Genomic DNA, 17,698 nt, shown 5'->3' with positions numbered 1-17,698 from the left:
AAAACCTAAATTATTGTAATTAATTATTAAAATAATAAAAGCACCTGGGCTTTGTAAAATTTATTACTTAGTTGGTTAACGGACAGTAGGGTAACAGACAGTAGGCTAGCGTGGCGAGGAGCGAGGGACACCCACCGGAACCAGTACTCTATGGCAGTGGGGTGCTGCTTGTCCTCCTCGGACAGCAGGAACCACACGAACTCCGTGTAGCTCATCTTGTCGGGGTGCTGGCGCGAGCCGCGCGTCACAGCCCCAGAGAAGATGCGATCGATGATGCACGTGGACAGAGCATCATTTTCGAAAGCTTAGCTGAGACTGGCAACGTGAGTTGTGATTGTGCCTTTTGATATTGTTCGGCTTTTTTTTTGTGCCGTGGTAGGACAGTGAATTGTAGAGCCGTAAAATCCTATACAAAGATCAGCTTGCGAGCTGTGCTCTGCCGACCCTGGTTTAGACCTCCGCAAGTTGTGACTGGAGCCTGAACAGTAACTTAGATTCACATATGAAGTGACTTTTGAACCTCTGTGCTGCTTCCAATATTGGCATGCAGTTTATAGGGAATACTCTTGGCCAATGAGAAACTCCTTAACTAAAGAATACCCAAACCACAGGTTACCATGTTGATATCTCTCACCAGTCGGAAGCCAATGAACGGAGGAAAATTACCCCTCTGTTTTTCATCTTTTGGAATGAATGCTAGGAAATAAGGTGTAATGCAATCACTCTGGTATGAAATTTATGAAATAAAAATTTCCAACAAAAATTAAGATTTGGCTAAATGATTGGCTTACTTGTTTGTTAACAGTTTCAAGAGTTTGTGTGATTGACACAGAGATTCAAGGCTAACGTCAATGATGATTGATTGATGTGCAGCAGAAGGGGCATTATTAATAATTATAAATAGGTGTTTAAAAAAAAGCCAGAAATTTTTATTTTAATGCGATGGTGCAATCAACTGTAAGTTGAAGCAGATACAGTTATTTGCATCATTTAACTGACTCATGCCACTTCATTACTACGGCAGTACCTTAGGTAGTAGTTTAGTTTTTTCTATATGTAATATTGGAAATCCTGATGCCTAACTCAAATTCCTGAGTTTTTCTTTAAATAGGACAGAGTGGGGGTGTAAAAACTTCTAATTGTTTGATCAAGTGGTCAGGACACGTGGCTGGTGGGCTAAAGTTCCCGGGTATGCAGGTATAGGTTATTTTAATTTTTCCACGTGTGGAAAATTTCCTTCCCAGATTCACTACCCCCATACTGAAGAGTATCTCCTGCCACGAGAACATCAGGAACACCGTTGTTTCGCGATGCGGAGCGTCATCTTGCAGTTGCCATCGAAAGCTCGACATGGGGGTCTCAGCGATATCAGTTACGGTTCCAGAGATTTTGATCTGGAACTTGATGTACCTGTCCTTACATATCCACTCAACATTTTGTTCCCGAAGAATGGGCCTCGAAAGGGCAGTCTCCCAGTATTGTTCTCGAGATGTAGCCTCGACCTAGCCACCTGGTGCACAGTCTAGCGAGGTCGAGACGAGCGTGCGTGCGCGTGCGCAGGTGATTGCGCGCATCTTCTACTGCGTGAACCGGTCGTGGAGCGGGCGCGTCACGGTGCCGGAGGTGAGGCGCTCCAACCTGATGCGCGTGGTGCAGCTCTTGGAGCAGGAGGAGGACATCAACCAGGTGACGGCCTACTTCAGCTACGAGCACTTCTACGTCATCTACTGCAAGTTCTGGGAGCTGGACCGCGACCACGACCTCTTCATCGACCGGGCGGACCTGCAGCGCCACAGCGACCACGGTGAGCCCGGTCGACCCCCTGCCCTCGAGTTCGTTGGTTCCTTCTCATTTTTGACGTGACAACGTCTAATAAATCGATCAACGCCGGCTGCACGCACGAAAGTGTTCCCGTTACGCACATTGTCCCGTTATGCTGTGTCCCGTTACGCTCGTTGTACGCTTTCGCCGCATCTATCTCTCTTCCACTCGATTGGAACGACCATCGATTTGACTTTTTCGAGGCACATCAAACTTGAAACACTCCCATTCGTCTCCTACTTTTCCTATCATCGTCCCATCCTTAACACAATAACACAGATTGGAAGAAGTTAAAAAACAAACATGTATAAAAGTTATAGTTAAAATATCTCTTCGTTAAAGTAATAAACATATTTGAATTAATGAGTGCGAAAAAAAGTAAATTTATCAATTAAATTGTAGATTTCATTTCGTTCCTTCTTTGTATCCATACAAAATAGTGATAATTCAATAAAAATTATTCAAATTTATTCATAAAAGTATGGAATCATTTCATCAATGTTTTGTTATGACGTCACGTTAAACTATCGTCCGTAAGCCGACTTTAGAGACAACCAATTTTTTTTTTTTTTTTTTAATTTTTTTTTGCATTTTGTGTTTCATGCGATAATCTCGCTAAACTGTACAAGTCATTTAGTGATTTATGTTTTTCTGGCGACAAAAAAAAGGTGTTGAATTTGCCCTTATGGTATCAATTTGTTTATAGTATATGGAACTAATGCAATAAACTAGTATTTAAACGGAAATTTTTTTTTTTTTTTTTTTTTTTTGCAACAAACCATTGAAAATGGTCTTCATGTTGGCCGGTTGCTGAAAATTTCGGAAATAAAAGTCTTTTAGATTCCTTTGGTGACGAGAGGTTGCATATTTTAGATTATCAATTTTATTGGAGGATGTCAACTATTTAAAGTTGTTACTAACAAATTATCAGACTTTTTTGTTTGAAGCTTTTAAACTACTATAATAAAAGTGGTTAATATTTTAACTTACCATAATTTTGATTTATCTACGCCATCGTCTTTTGATTAACGATTCCTTTCCATTAACATAAAAATTCAGCTGAAACTTTAAATTGAATTGAATTTTAAAGTTAATTATTATTTTAATTTAAACTATACTTGCTTATCTTAGAAACTTATCTGTAATTATAAATAAAAAATAAATTATTATTTTGAATTTATTATTATTTATTTATTTTTGAATTATAATTTTTAATTATTATTTTGATTTTATTATTTTGATATTTTTTCCCAAAAATCAACGTGACCGGCTGAAGTCGCGGTGACGACGTGCTTAGACAAACTCATGTCACTCGCTTACACTGTCCCTCCCTTGCTGATAGCGCTGTGGCTAGATCTTACCTCTAGATCTCGCCTCTTCTTTATTTGCCTAAAAAGCTTATCGTACACAGACACTTTTTAAATTTTAACATGTATCATCATTTACACCACACATTTTGTTAAATTAGGACGTTTATCCAACTTTAGATATAGTTTAGTTAAATAAAGTTTTTGGGTGAACTATTGTGTGTGTGTGTGTGTGTGTGTGTGTGTGTGTGTCTGTGTGTCTGTGTGTGGAGAGACGGGAGGGGAGGTGTGGTTCAAAGTGAAACATCTAATTAGTGGGGGAGACGTGTCTCCCTGTCCCTCAGTTGCAGTGCTTGTGTTTGAATGTCAGACCTGTTGGCTCTGAGGCTACAACTCCTGGCTGATAAGCCATGTGTAGGGACACCTGTATTTCGCAAGATTTCATTTCATGTCAAGGTATTTCACGAAACACTGTAGCTTTTTCTAAGAGTCATGGCAAATTGCGAGGGTGCAGTAGTACGGTGACCATGTTCTCATTGGTCAAGAGCGGGACGACACCTCTCAACGACCTCAGCCAATAACCCACAGGAGAAAAGCTACAGTATTTTGTGAAATACCTTGACACAAAATGTATTCGCAAAATACAGGTGTCTCTAGCCATGTGTCCTGGGTTCGAGTCCCAGCCACCTCAGGGATTTCTCATTTCCTTCCTAAATCCATGACTGGGTGCTATGTTGTCCATTTGCCTTGTTGATGCAGAAGGCAACGGTGACCTATCGCGGCTTCACCTCATGTGGTTCGCCCCAGTTACGATGTAGTCATCTGCCTGTGGCGATAGCTGAGGTACAATCTGCACTACACAAATGACCAAACACAAATCGTTATTGAATTTTATTGTAGACATACTCCCACGGAAGAGCCTCTTGATGCATTGCTGGGATGTGAGTGGCTGGATGCGTCTTCACTCCTGCAAATTATAACAGTTTCTTCTCCCGTTTGCAAGATTTTGTGCAGAGAACTTTCCCACTGTAACTTTATGGGTACTTTTTTTTAACAGTTTTTAATTTTTTACATATTTACTTTTACAAATGTGTAAAGCAGTCCAAACGAGATGTACCTAACCAATAAGTACCAAAAAATGAAAGGAATGCTGCACGTAAAATACATAGTATTCAGGAAACTAAACCTGGTACAACGCACTTGAGTGCAGCTTTTCCCCAATAATTTTTGACCATAGCATACTAATAATAAATTGCTTGAATTGGCTGCTCAATACATATTTTTCATACATCTGGGTTTCATATATTTCAGAACTTCTAAAGTAAAAATAAATAATTTTTTTTTACTCTAGTGTTTAATAAAGATTTTGTTGATAATTTATATGGAATATTTGCACACAATATTTAGAGACTGGAAAAATTTGCGGGTTCATTTCACGATAGGCTAAAATACAAATCGTTATACCTCAGTGCTGCCTCTGCTATTGGCTCACAACTCACCTGGATGACGCTGGGCCAATGAGAAACACCCGACCAAAGGTTTATCAAATCACAGGCTGCTACGTTGGAATGTCTCACAAGACAGCAGCCAATGAGTGGGTGGCATTTGACCGAGTGTACGCATCCTGGAGGTCATTGAACCCACAAATTTTTCCGGTCCCTAACAATATTGTATGCAGCGATGAAGTGATGGAGTCCGCCACGGCTGGCGGTCGGAACACCATGCTCTAGGGGGCGGTGCGGTGTGTTTGCAGCTCTGTCCACGCGCATCATTGACCGCATCTTCTCAGGGGCGGTGACGCGCGGCTCGCGCCAGCACCCCGACAAGATGAGCTACACGGAGTTCGTGTGGTTCCTGCTGTCCGAGGAGGACAAGCAGCACCCCACTGCCATAGAATACTGGTTCCGGTGGGTGTCCCTCGCTCCTCGCCACGTTAGCCTACTGTCCGTTAGTGGCAACGTCCACCCGTGCTTACGGTTTGTTTGTAAGGCGAGGCAATGTCATCAGAGGGTTACAAACTGTGCAACGCACATTTGTGTAATTTATACTATCCATCAAATTACTTGCCGTGCTCAATGATATACTTGCGCACATACATACTTAGACACGGGTTGTTACCACAATGCAGAAATACCATAACGCAGAATGTCAAAATTGATCACAACGCCGACAGCTAGAAAACTGCTGTGTACCACAACGCCGAAATCAATCCACAATCAAACCTAACCTAGCGTAATATAACCTAACCTAACCTAACTTAACCTAGCCTAGCCTAACCTAAACTAGTCTAACCTAACCTAACCTTTGTGGCAGTTCTGCAATGACATTTTTCGGTGTTAGTGTATTTCGGCATTGTGGTAATTTGGCGTTGTGGAACCAGCAGTTTTCTAGCTGTCTGCGTTGTGGTCAATTTGGCATTTCGTCGTTGTGGTGCGTCCCCCTTAGACACTCGTGCACCTTCATATTCGCCTGTAAGCTTGCACACTTGTGCACATATTTCAAATATTTGTGTACTCTATCAACTTCCTGTCCCTCTCTCGCTGAAGTTTCACTTCTGATGCGGGTGGCGGCCACACACCCCCTTTTTTGTTCCTTCGTGTAAATGAGCCTTTACAAAAGAGTGTCAATTCTCTTTTAATTTTCTTTTTTTATTTCTGTTTCTATTTTCCTGTATTAATGCCTAACTTTTAGAGTTGATTTGTTCGCAAGCTACTTTCACACTCGATGATATTACAAGAATTATAGCTTTCCCAAACTCGTTACAAGGTTGGGGGAAAAAAACTGTGCTAACTGATTTACAGTAAAACTTTGATTAACCGTCACTGCCTGGACCACGGCTTGACAGACAACCTGATTAGACGGTTGACAGAAATGTTGTAATATGTGTGCACATTATCATGTTTCACTGCAAGCTTGGGATGAAAATGAAATCCTTTATAAGTATAAATGCTTCATACATATTGTATTCAAGTTTACTAAATACTTATGAGTAGTACTGTGCATACGTATGAACTACTAAAACTATTTTAAAAAGTGTCGTTTGTTGATAAACTTGTATTTAGGCAATGCTGGATTACATAAACTGACGGTTAAACAAGTGATTGTTGATGGAAGTTTCACTGTGTTGTTGTAAATCCCTGCTGGTACATTGTACTGCAATCACGTCACGTGTGCACTGGCACATTGCACCCAGTCGGGGCGGAGCGACGACTTGGGGCAGCCAGCGGACTGAGGACACGCTGCCTTTGTTGTTTTTTTTTTTTTTGCGTTGGCAGTCACAGACAAGCCTCTAATGCACACCAACACGACACTACATCACGCCAGTTTGCCGATCTAACTGGTGGGGAGCTTCACTCCCCCGCCGAATTAGGTACACGTAACTTGTGTAGCATTACACAACCTACCAGCACACACACAGGCCCGTGTGCCAAACCTATCCCACAAGACACGCACCCCCGCCGTCGATTCAAATGATTCTTCACAAGTGTGGGGTGCACCTGGATTACCATGCACTCGGCGAGTTGTAGAAACTTCGGTTTCTGGCCTCGCCCAGGCCTACTGCCCCGGATGGCAACGTGATGAATCGGCGGCGGCGGCGGCAGTGCTGTTCTGGAAGGGGAAGGGGTGATGGGGTTGTGTCGGGCCGCAGGTGCATGGACCTGGACGGGGACGGCTACCTGTCCATGTACGAGCTGGAGTACTTCTACGAGGAGCAGCTCCAGAGGATGGAGGCCATCGGCATCGAGACGCTGCCCTTCGAGGACTGCTTGTGCCAGGTGACCGCCCAGTTGCGCCGACGTCTTGCGGAAGAGTGAACACGTGTTATTGATAGAGACCTGCAAAATTCATGGTTTCGATGGCCTTCAGCATAGACTGCACATACCCCAGTACACTCGGGCAAATAACGCAAGTTCGTTGGCTGCCGACTTGTAAGTCGTCTCAGCTGGTTCGTCTGTGATTCGATCCTTCGTTGGTTGAGGGTTTATAACTGGTTGAGATTCGTCCAGATGAACAGTAAGCCAATAGCAAAATTATCTAACAGGAATATGTGTTTGAATTCTAGCCTATCACCGAATGAATCCGCGAATTTTGCAGGTCTCTAGTTATTTATAATAATTTTTTGAGCAATATTAAAAAATGGAAGTATGTATTATTTACCAGTTTAAAAATTTTAATTTTTAGATGTTACAAACAAAAAAAAAACTAGAGTTTGTGAAATAAAAATTCAGGATTTGACTGAAATGACTTTAAGAAACTATCTTATCTGTGTCTGATTAGCTTGGACAATCTCAGTAGGTAAGTAAAAATCCTATATTCATAGAGTAAAAAAATAGAGATGAGGTAGTCCTTGTTTTCTTGATAATTAAGTGAGACTCAGACTAACTTGTAACATGACCATGTGAATAACTAACTATATTTGTGGTCTACATGCTATGGGATGCACACCTGATGTTTGATTCCATTCTTTATTTAAAAACTTTATTGATAACAACTTTCACTAAAGTGTAGTCTCTAATATTCACAGTAAATAAATGCCTTTAAGTAGATGGACCAGTATTCAATATCAGTCACTAAGTTTCTGAACGTGACTCACACGTGGTTCCGCATCCTTCCGCTAGAATTCGCTGCCGAAGCAGCTACATCAGCTATCGAAACATGATGTTTGCAGAGCGAAAGGTTATGCTATAAAATGAAACTTCTCCGATAAAAAATAAAATGACTTGGAAAAATACTAAAACCAGGTTCGACCTGATTTTTGACTAAGAATTTTATTCAGATACTGCCCACCTTGTTCAAATTCATTAAAATGATAATGCTACATATTTTCTGCACACATTAGATGACTAAAATTATCAAGTACTACTATTATAAAGTTTTATTTATATTACGTATAGTATATGAATTCATGGAAATTTATTTCCCAACAAACATAATTAATTCAATATTTCTTTGAGCTTATCTAGTATGAAATAATCAGTTCAGTGGACTGAGCTATTTATTTGATTAAATTATAGTAATACGATAAACAAAATGTATTCCTATATATTTGCTTAAAGCCTAATTTATATAATCCATTAATCTGTAATTTAAAAAAAAAAAAAAAAAATTTCCACTGCTGAATTTTGAACCACGGTCCTTTAATTAACTAACCACACATTATAAGTATAACCGCTGCACTACATGTCCTCACAGAAGATTGTAAGGAAAATATGTATTATAATTATTGTAATATCAGTAGGCTTGGGTGTTTTTAAACTTAAAATTACTCTTTACTGTGACTATTGTAGTTTACCAAATATATTCTAGGGTAGTTTCACTACCATAAAGTTTCATTTGGCATAACAATACGTTTGGTATGTCCGCTAATTTTTATTAAAGTAACTATATAAGGGTTTATGTTCAGACACGTCCTGGGTCCGCCATTTTCCTGTGAAAATTTTGTTGCACGGTGTGCAGGCGCATTGTAAAAATTCACATCAATTTTTCTATAACGCACTTAAAGAAGTATGACTTTTAAAAAAATTCATCTTTCTAATAATGTAAGTAATTACAAACAAATAATATGTATCTACAACATATCAACTGTCCAGAAAAAAAATAAGGCAAGCTTACAATAAAAAAAATGTTCACAGGGAGGGGTGCTGAGTCACCTTACACTAGTTAACCTTGTTGCTGGTGTCAATTAGTGAGAATGTCATTGGTAGAGACCGGAAATATTCGCGAATTCATTTCGCGATAGGCTAAAATACAAATAGTTATACCTCAGTGCTGCCTCTGCCATTGGCTCACAACTCACCTGGATGACGCTGGGCCAATGAGAAACACCCGACCAAAGATTTATCGAATCACAGGCTGCTTCGTTGGGACGTCTCACAATACAGCAGCCAATGAGTGGGTGGCATTTGACAGAGTGTACACAGAACTATGGAGTTCATCCTGGAGGTCATTGAACCCGCAAATTTTTCCGGTCCCTAGTCATTGGGTGTCAGAATTGATCCTGGAAAGCAGGGGTTGTGACCCTTGTGAACCCCGCCCCTGACAACGACGTGGCTGTCGGCAGATGCTGGACATGATCCGCCCCGTGGTCCCGGGCAAGATATCGCTGAGCGACCTGAAGCGCTGCAAGATGACGCCCATCTTCTTCGACACCTTCTTCAACCTGGAGAAGTACCTGGACCACGAGCAGCGCGACCCGTTCGCGTCCCAGCGCGACCATGACACGGACGGGCAGGAGGTGAGCCGACGCCGCGCACGCGTCACCGGGACTCGTACCGTTGTTCAGGCGTGTGCGTGGATATTTGCAAGGCCATCAGGAGAAACCAGGGCTCTGGCGGCAAATAAGTATCTTAGTTATTTACTGTACGACTTTTTAAACCCTACAATTTTTAAAAAATATAAAGTCAGTCATGGGGACTGTCGACAGAAGTGAAAACTTAAAATTTTGTTTTTAAATGTGTAATATTAAATCATTTCTACGTCAAATGTACGCAAGAAAATGATTTTGGTATTATGTATATCACCAGCATGTCGGTGATGCGAACCCATAAGTTTTTGCCCCTACCAATAATATCTTTTAAACTAGAAGAAATGAAGTTTTTTTTTCATTGAAAGAATAAAAAAATTATTAACTTAAATCTACAAATAATCAACATTATCTCTAGTAAATCAATAACCTGACATTTGAAGAAATGCACATCGTAAATAAATAAACAAAAGAAAAAACGTAACCTCAACTTAACTACCTACTAAAAAATATCCAATACTCGCAATATTTACCACACAGTAACCTTCAAATTTCCTGGGAAAATAAAGATAAAATTAAAAACTTGTATCTTTAAAAATAGAATAAATTAAGTTTTATCCTTGAAATATAAAAAAATTAACACGTAATGTGACCATGTCGATGACGACTTAACATGAATTTACTCCCTATCCAAACCTTTTTATAGAAGTTTTCACTTCAAAAAAACTTAAAGCCAGTAAACATAACTGTGGCCATAGCTGGAAATGTGATCTGTGGGTATCGCATGACTTGTGAGGTTCCTTAATCAATTCTATTAACAGTAGACTGAAGTTGTCGACCTGTTGGGAAAAACCCAAGTCCCTCTTGTCACTCCCTCGTGACAACCCTGAGCACTTGCACATATGTTCACATGTACGTATAGTATCCATCTGAGGCCAAAAATTTGCATTAAAGCATTTGTGATGCTTATTCGGAGAACTGTCAACAGGTATTGTTCTATGACATAAACCAATGCCATTAAAATGACCAGAGTGCGGTTCACAAGGGCACATGGAACACAAGCGCACTTGGCTTACAGCTGTGCGCTCATAATTTACTAAAGCAGTGTCGAAGTTCATGATGCATACTAACACTCACCAGCTATGTATGCACTATGTTTGACAGCATTTTTCATCTTGAATCACAGCATAGGTAAAATGCTCTGTTTCGTGAATTAATCACAAACATAGTGTCAAAAATTATTTTTATGTTTTAAGGAAGTGAAATAGGGTACAGTTAACCCGCAAACCGGATAATCAGGAGTCTACTGTAAATTCCAATGGTGCACGTGTATATCATTGTGACCTTTTCTAATTCTTTTGAGGTTGCACAATTTTATGCTGACATGTGATTTTTAAATGCTAAAATTAGCAAAACTCCAATATTCAGACCAGTACGGGATAATTTGTGCTTTGTATTAAGGAGAGTTACTTATCACAATTTGTTTGAATAAGTTTTCTTGGTACTTGTAAATATTATCAGTTTTGTATCAGTGTGTGTCTGAGCATGTTGAGTATTAAACTTGTGCTAACAGCAGGAACATCTTCATCTACCTGAACAAGTGTCGTGGGGACTGCAGGCAGGGGGGTGTGTGTGTTGCAGCTGTCCGATTGGGACCGGTTCGCGGCGGAGGAGTACGAGCTGCTGGTGGCGGAGGAGGGCGGAGCAGACCAGCAGGACGACATGTGAGTTGTGCAATGCTTGCGAGGCGTGAGACCTGCCAACCTTCCACACTCGCGGTCCACACGTACTCCCACCTGCCACAATCACAGCTAGCATGCAGTCTCCCAACATATCATAGAGTCTAGTCACCATGCTTACGACAACCGTTGTAACGGTAACCTCCAGCAGTTCTTTCTTCCGACAGTGTTCTCCTTTTGTAGTGGACATTTTGTTGGTTACAACTTTTAAATCTATTTCTTTATCCTGAAGTATATTATAGGAAAAAAATATATTTTAACATTATTTATTTACAACTGTCACAGGCACACCAACACTCCTTGAAGAAACTGCAAGGGTGTGCGAAACACACAAGGAACAAAACAATGTTAAATTTAAATACACAAAGGACACAAAAATACAACGGACACTTACACAAAAACACCAGTCATTAAATCAAACTTATAAAGATTCATAAAATCAAAAACGACAAAATTTGATGGAGAATAAATATATTTATAGATTTTATAACACTAAAAGAGAATAAATTAATAATGGGATTATCTGCATGTACAATTGTACAATTATGACTTGAGGAATTAGAGGTGGCTTTTGTCAGGAGTATATTGGTACTAGTGAGGAGAGATTAGTGCTTCTAACGCTGTATATCTCCTCTAAGCGCAAGGCTCTGGACTGATGCGCAGTCTCTTCATTGTGCATAGGGAAACTGTAAGTTTTCAGTGATAGCCGTAACATTAGATGGCGGGGAAATGAAAATAAACGTGTGATGCAAGTCCCTTGAGTGCTTTCAAGATTCTGGAGCAGATGTTTCATGCCTGAAAATATTCTGAAAACACACATTTTACCCATTTTCATTCTTATAAAAATAGTTAAAAAATGAAATTCGCAAACAGAACTACTCATCTGCCCTCAGTATATTCTTCAAAAATTTTCGTAAACAGACACCTTCGGATACCTTTAACAGTTTTAAAATTGTGTGGTTTTGTTTCTGAAGCTCTGCACACCGTATGTTTGTTGAATTTATGCATTTGATTAATCTGCAAATTTTAGCTTAGATTTTACTCGCCTCACCATGCAAGCGGACCTCAGTAATCTTTTGATTCAATTTTTCCACCTTCTGTTCACTTTCCTAAGAAATATCCACAAAAAAATTCCCGGTCATAATTGCTGAACTAGGATCACACCAGATGATGACGATCACCTCTCATAGGTACATTTTAACTTATTCTGTCCGCCACACACACAATAGAGAAGTGGGAGCGCAAACATTTCTGTCATGCAACAACTACATGAACTGGTAAGAGCTCTGTCCACTGAAATACCATTTGTTTGATCATGCACTGCACGCCTGTACGTGACTGGCACATCCCACCACGCTTGCCGTCCACGCACACACGCATGCACTAGACACGATGGCAGATGGGTCGGCAGGAAGGCTCACTTGCGTGCGTGACTATACGGACTGATGATCCTGGCCAGCAAGTGTGAGCGCTCTGGGCTGATCTCAGGACAAGGAACAACAGCAACAAAAAAAAATCTTTTTTTTTTATTTTTTTTAACCCAATTGGTATTTTCTGTATTCAGAGACGCATTGAAAAAAAAGTATGAATAATGACTTTCATTTGCTTCACTGGTAATATTGAAATTGCGTGCATCATTTAGTGAATTTTACTACCAAATGCAGTAACATCTGTGCAACAGTGGCTTACCCCACTTCCATACTGCGCATGCATGTAGAATGTCGCGAGTGCTCACCTTTTTTTTTCTTGTGTGAAACATATTTTAGATAAACAATTTTTGAGTGTCTTTTGCGGGGATTTCTCTTTGCAACCAGTATTTGCCAAACAACATGTACCAACGAATGTATGACACGAAGGAACTCGTAGAATTTAGGAAACTAAATACAGTGCAGCTCGAATAAAGATAGAGAATGCACAAAAGTGCAGTTTTTTCCCTTTTTTTTTATCACAGCATTGCAATCATAAATTGCTTTTATCTGCTGCTCACCACAGATTTATTTTTTCCTTGAAAGGTTGTGTTGCGTTGCTCTGTAGCTGGCGGGCAGTCTAGCAGTGGCCTTGTTTGCGTTGCAGCGGGCGCCCGCCGAGACGCCCGTCGCGCGGGGCCCTGTTCTGGGCGCTCCTCTCCCGGGTCCCCAACGTCCCACCTTTGCTTCTCATCTCTTTCCTCGTCTGCGTTCTCTCCGCCCTGCACCTGATGGCCCCCGCCGCCCCGCCGCGGTAGTCCCGTCGCTCAGTTAAGTACCGCCGCGTCCCCCGCACGCCCCGGCCAGCTGTCCGCACGCCCCGGCCAGCTGTCCGCACCGAGCGTCTCCATGTCCTCCGTGGTGTTACGTACTCACCCGTCAGAATAACTACATCTTTGTACTTTTTTAAATAACCACGTGTAGTGACGTACAATAAAATAAGAAATCTTGTAAGTTTGTAAAAATGCATAAGCAGGATTTTGTCAACTCTGGGGCTACTACTATTCATCTCACGCCCCAAGACTACGACAAATCTAAATTTGTATTTTACTTGTGTAAGAGTTTTTGTAAAAAATTTTTTTAGTTCAAAGGTGCCTAAAAATGAGAAATAAAGAAAAAAAATTACAGGAAACTTCTATTTTGATTTCTGTTTCCGAGGTGTTCAGACCGGCCTGTTTATACAACTACCCATGGTTTTGGCTAATGCTGCGAATTAAATGTAAAGAATGCCCTGAATGGCAGCTAACTTACAAAGTTTCCAGAAATATAAAACCACCAAGCGAAGAATGTTTGATTGTAAATTGGTTTCTTTTGAACTGTTTGATATCGACAAGAACAATTTTTTTATTCCCATAATTTTTAATCCCAATGCATCCAGCTACAAAAATGAAATGTACAGGTTAGTTAATAAAGAAGATACTCTTCTCTGTGAATTGAATCACACTGTGCAAGAGTTCAGGCTAACATGAATCTGTCAAGCTTCTTTGGTTAAAACCTGTGAAGGAAGCATACCTATAACCTGGACTGTAACTTCTACGTTGAAATGAGCTCATAGAATTAATTATAATGCGACATGGAAGAGGTGCATAAATAAGAGCACTTATTTAAAATCGTCATCCACATTTACCAGGTTCAAGCTCATTGCTAGTTATACACTAAGAGACTAATACCAGACAGCTCCAAGATTTTTGTATGAAAACCTGGCGTTTTCACATCAGTTCGATAGATGGCAGATGGTATGCCTAGTATGAATAATATAGCTGTTTAAGACTTATGGTATTAACATTATGACAACGAAAATAACTTTCTTATCTCTTAGAGAAACTTACTTAAAAATTATACAAATTTAAGTATGGTTGGTAAGAGAAGGGGGGGGGGGGGGGAAATAAATCTCCAGTGCTTCAAATTTCTTACAAAAAAAGTTAGTAATTTAACACCAGATAATATATAATTTAACGCTTTATCTATCAAATATTGTGTAGTCAAATTTCTTGCCATTAGATTATTTTTCACACACTCACCTGTGTTGTTGGCATAGAGCTGTCTAATATAAATCTCTATTGTATTTGGTTATAATAACTCAGATTTTACCCTCTAAAGTTTTCACAAAACACTAGCTATTGAAATTAAAGAAAACATGTTTTAATTTTTCTTCCTCAATGTTAATGAATTTGTAGTTTCAGAGGTTCTCTATCTTCTTACAACAGAATAAACCTGTTTAAAGAGAGAGATACTGATCTCACACAGCGACTCCTGATTGGGTGCTTCTCAATATGGTAGCACAGGTCCCAAGGAATGGAAACGTAGTGTACAGCTAGCGAGCGCGACGAGCGCTAGTACACGATAGGGAGGGCAGGGCGCTGCTGCGGACAGCTGGCTCCTGGGGACGCGATGCTCGCAGGTTGCGGTGTTGTGCGGTGTTGGTTGTCGCCCTCATGTCCCGGACTCTGGGTTCCCTTGGTGCGTTGTGTAACCGAGCCAACCCCATGTCGCCTGCTGTGGGTGTGGGACTTGGGTCTTGCAGCTTGTCGCATTCGTCACTCTTACTTTGTCACCAATGTCCCCCCTCTTGTCACCCATACTTTGTTACCAATGTCCCCCCTCCTGTCACCCTTTGTCACCAATGTCCCCTTTGTTAGTTACCAATGTCCCCCCCTCCTGTCACCCTTTGTCACCAATGTCCCCCCCTCCTGTCACCCTTACTTTGTCACCAATGTCCCCTTTGTCACCAATGTCCCCTTTGTTACCAATGTCCCCCCTCCTGTCACCCTTACTTCGTCACCAATGTCCCCCCTTGTCACCCTTACTTTGTCACCAATGTCCCCCTCCTGTTACCCTTACTTTGTCACCAATGTCCCCCTTCCTATCACCCTTACATTGTCACCAATGTCCCCCCTCCTGTTACCCTTACTTTGTAACCAATGTCCCCCCCCTCCTATCACCCTTACTTTGTCACCAATGTCCCCCCCTCTTGTCACCCTTACTTTGTCACCAATGTCCCCCTCCTGTTACCCTTACTTTGTCACCAATGTCCCCCTTCCTATCACCCTTACTTTGTCACCAATTTCCCCCCTCCTGTTACCCTTACTTTGTAACCAATGTCCCCCCCCCTCCTATCACCCTTACTTTGTCACCAATGTCCCCCCTTCCTATCACCCTTACTTTGTCACCAATGTCCCCCCTCCTGTTACCCTTACTTTGTAACCAATGTCCCCCCCCTCCTATCACCCTTACTTTGTCACCAATGTCCCCCCCTCTTGTCACCCTTACTTTGTCACCAATGTCCCCCTCCTGTTACCCTTACTTTGTCACCAATGTCCCCCTTCCTATCACCCTTACTTTGTCACCAATGTCCCCCCTCCTGTCACCCTTACTTTGTCACCAATTTCCCCCCTCCTGTTACCCTTACTTTGTAACCAATGTCCCCCCCCTCCTATCACCCTTACTTTGTCACCAATGTCCCCCCTTCCTATCACCCTTACTTTGTCACCAATGTCCCCCCTCCTGTTACCCTTACTTTGTAACCAATGTCCCCCCCCCCTCCTATCACCCTTACTTTGTCACCAATGTCCCCCCCTCTTGTCACCCTTACTTTGTCACCAATGTCCCCCCCTCTTGTCACCCTTACTTTGTCACCAATGTCCCTCCCTTGTCACCAATGTCCCCCTCCTGTTACCCTTACTTTGTCACCAATGTCTCACCTCCCCTCCACAAACCGCTACAGCCCTACTTTACATGGTTGTTAGTCCTAGTATGTGTTTCTCAACTAGACAAAGTTTAATTATTTATTAAGCTAAGTGGATAAATACATGCCCAGCAAAATGTAATTCTGGAAGCACATACATATACTGTGACCTCTCATCAAAAAAAGAACACAAAGTTGTGCCTAACTTTTCGCAAGCAAGCAATTGGCACCAAGTTATTTTTTATTTGCTTGTTAAGTGAAAATGAAATGTATAGTTAAAAATAAAGAAAAAATTATAACTTTAATCTAATAAACTGTATGATAAAAAAAATATCACCAAAATAGATAATGTACTATGAAAAAAATATGGCAATGTTTAGAACAAACTGTACGGCATTTAGAACTATAGTTGTTAAACTAACTCTGGCATGTTGTGTTACACTTAAATTTGACTGCACAGCCAGAATAGTCTATTTCCAGTTCTGTTGCTAGAAAATAAAAATAAAAATTAAATTACATTTTTTTTAGCATGCTTGAAATGAGGAACTTTTCAGTTTGAAAATTTTAAAATAATTTTTTGAAGTGAAATTTCTTTGCTGAGGGAGCAACAATTTTTGAGCGTTACGTAAATTCCGATCACACGAGGGGAATAGCTAGGTATGTGGTGGGGGAACCGGTAGAGCAGGACAGTGCATCAGCGGTGACGCCACTCCAACGCATGCACTAGCGGTCGAATGGGAAGATGGCAAGAAAAGGTGGGGGGGATAGGTACATAGCCGAGCATGCTATATGCTAGTTGTAACAGCCGGAAGGGGAGAGGTAGAAGTAACGCAAGTGATACTACGGAGTTCTCGTAACACTGCTTGAGTTTGTCTGCACCCTAGTTTTCGTAACGGCTGATATTTGACGCTGCCATATTTCTTTTATTTTATTTAAAGTATCTAGAAAATATTTATTCGTGTGGAAAAGAGTTATTGTTTTGTGCAATCGAGTTTATAATTATTAGAGACCTGTAAAATTAACGGATTCGTTTCGCGATAGGATAGAGTCCAAATACTTTTGACATTATTTTGCTTCAGTGATTGGGCCACAGTTTATCTGAAGGACTCTGGGCCAATGAAAAATCTTTAACAGAAGAATTAGCGAATCACGATCATTCCAGTCAACAAGTGTTACGAGTCGGTAACCAATCAGCAGATGTAATTTGTACGAGTGCGTAGAGAATCGTGGAGTCTATCCTTTAGGGATTTGAAATCGCGAACTTTACAGGTCTCTAATAATTATCATTCATTTTGATCGAAAATGAAAATAATTTCTCTCTATACCTAAAAAGCAAAGTTTCCCCTCTTTCGTGCATGGACTCATGTGCAAAATTATTTTTTTGTCCTCGTATCAGATATTAATCAGTTGGTCTTGGGCATGGAAGTAGCAGCACA

The 17,698-nt window shown here is 40.8% G+C and overlaps 1 protein-coding gene across 3 annotated transcripts in view; it reads left to right on the top strand.

Moving 5' to 3' along the window:
• Positions 1-17,698, top strand: part of LOC134532075 (serine/threonine-protein phosphatase 2A regulatory subunit B'' subunit beta-like) — a 191,862-nt gene that overhangs the window by 162,605 nt on the left and 11,559 nt on the right. For 2 of the 3 annotated variants that reach the window (XM_063368270.1, XM_063368273.1), the window contains exons 7-11: positions 1,561-1,804; positions 4,882-5,035; positions 6,778-6,904; positions 9,190-9,363; positions 11,014-11,096. In XM_063368270.1, coding sequence (XP_063224340.1) covers positions 1,561-1,804; positions 4,882-5,035; positions 6,778-6,904; positions 9,190-9,363; positions 11,014-11,096 — 782 coding nt within the window. Of the gene's footprint in view, positions 1-1,560; positions 1,805-4,881; positions 5,036-6,777; positions 6,905-9,189; positions 9,364-11,013; positions 11,097-13,184; positions 13,348-17,698 lie in introns of all 3 variants that reach the window. The other variant, XM_063368272.1, reaches the window with a different exon arrangement.

Source organism: Bacillus rossius, chromosome 5 (assembly GCF_032445375.1).
Source record: "Bacillus rossius redtenbacheri isolate Brsri chromosome 5, Brsri_v3, whole genome shotgun sequence".
NCBI classification, from domain to species: Eukaryota; Metazoa; Arthropoda; class Insecta; order Phasmatodea; family Bacillidae; genus Bacillus; species Bacillus rossius.
Note: the sequence above shows the minus strand (reverse complement) of the source record. Positions and strands in the feature narration are given on the sequence as shown.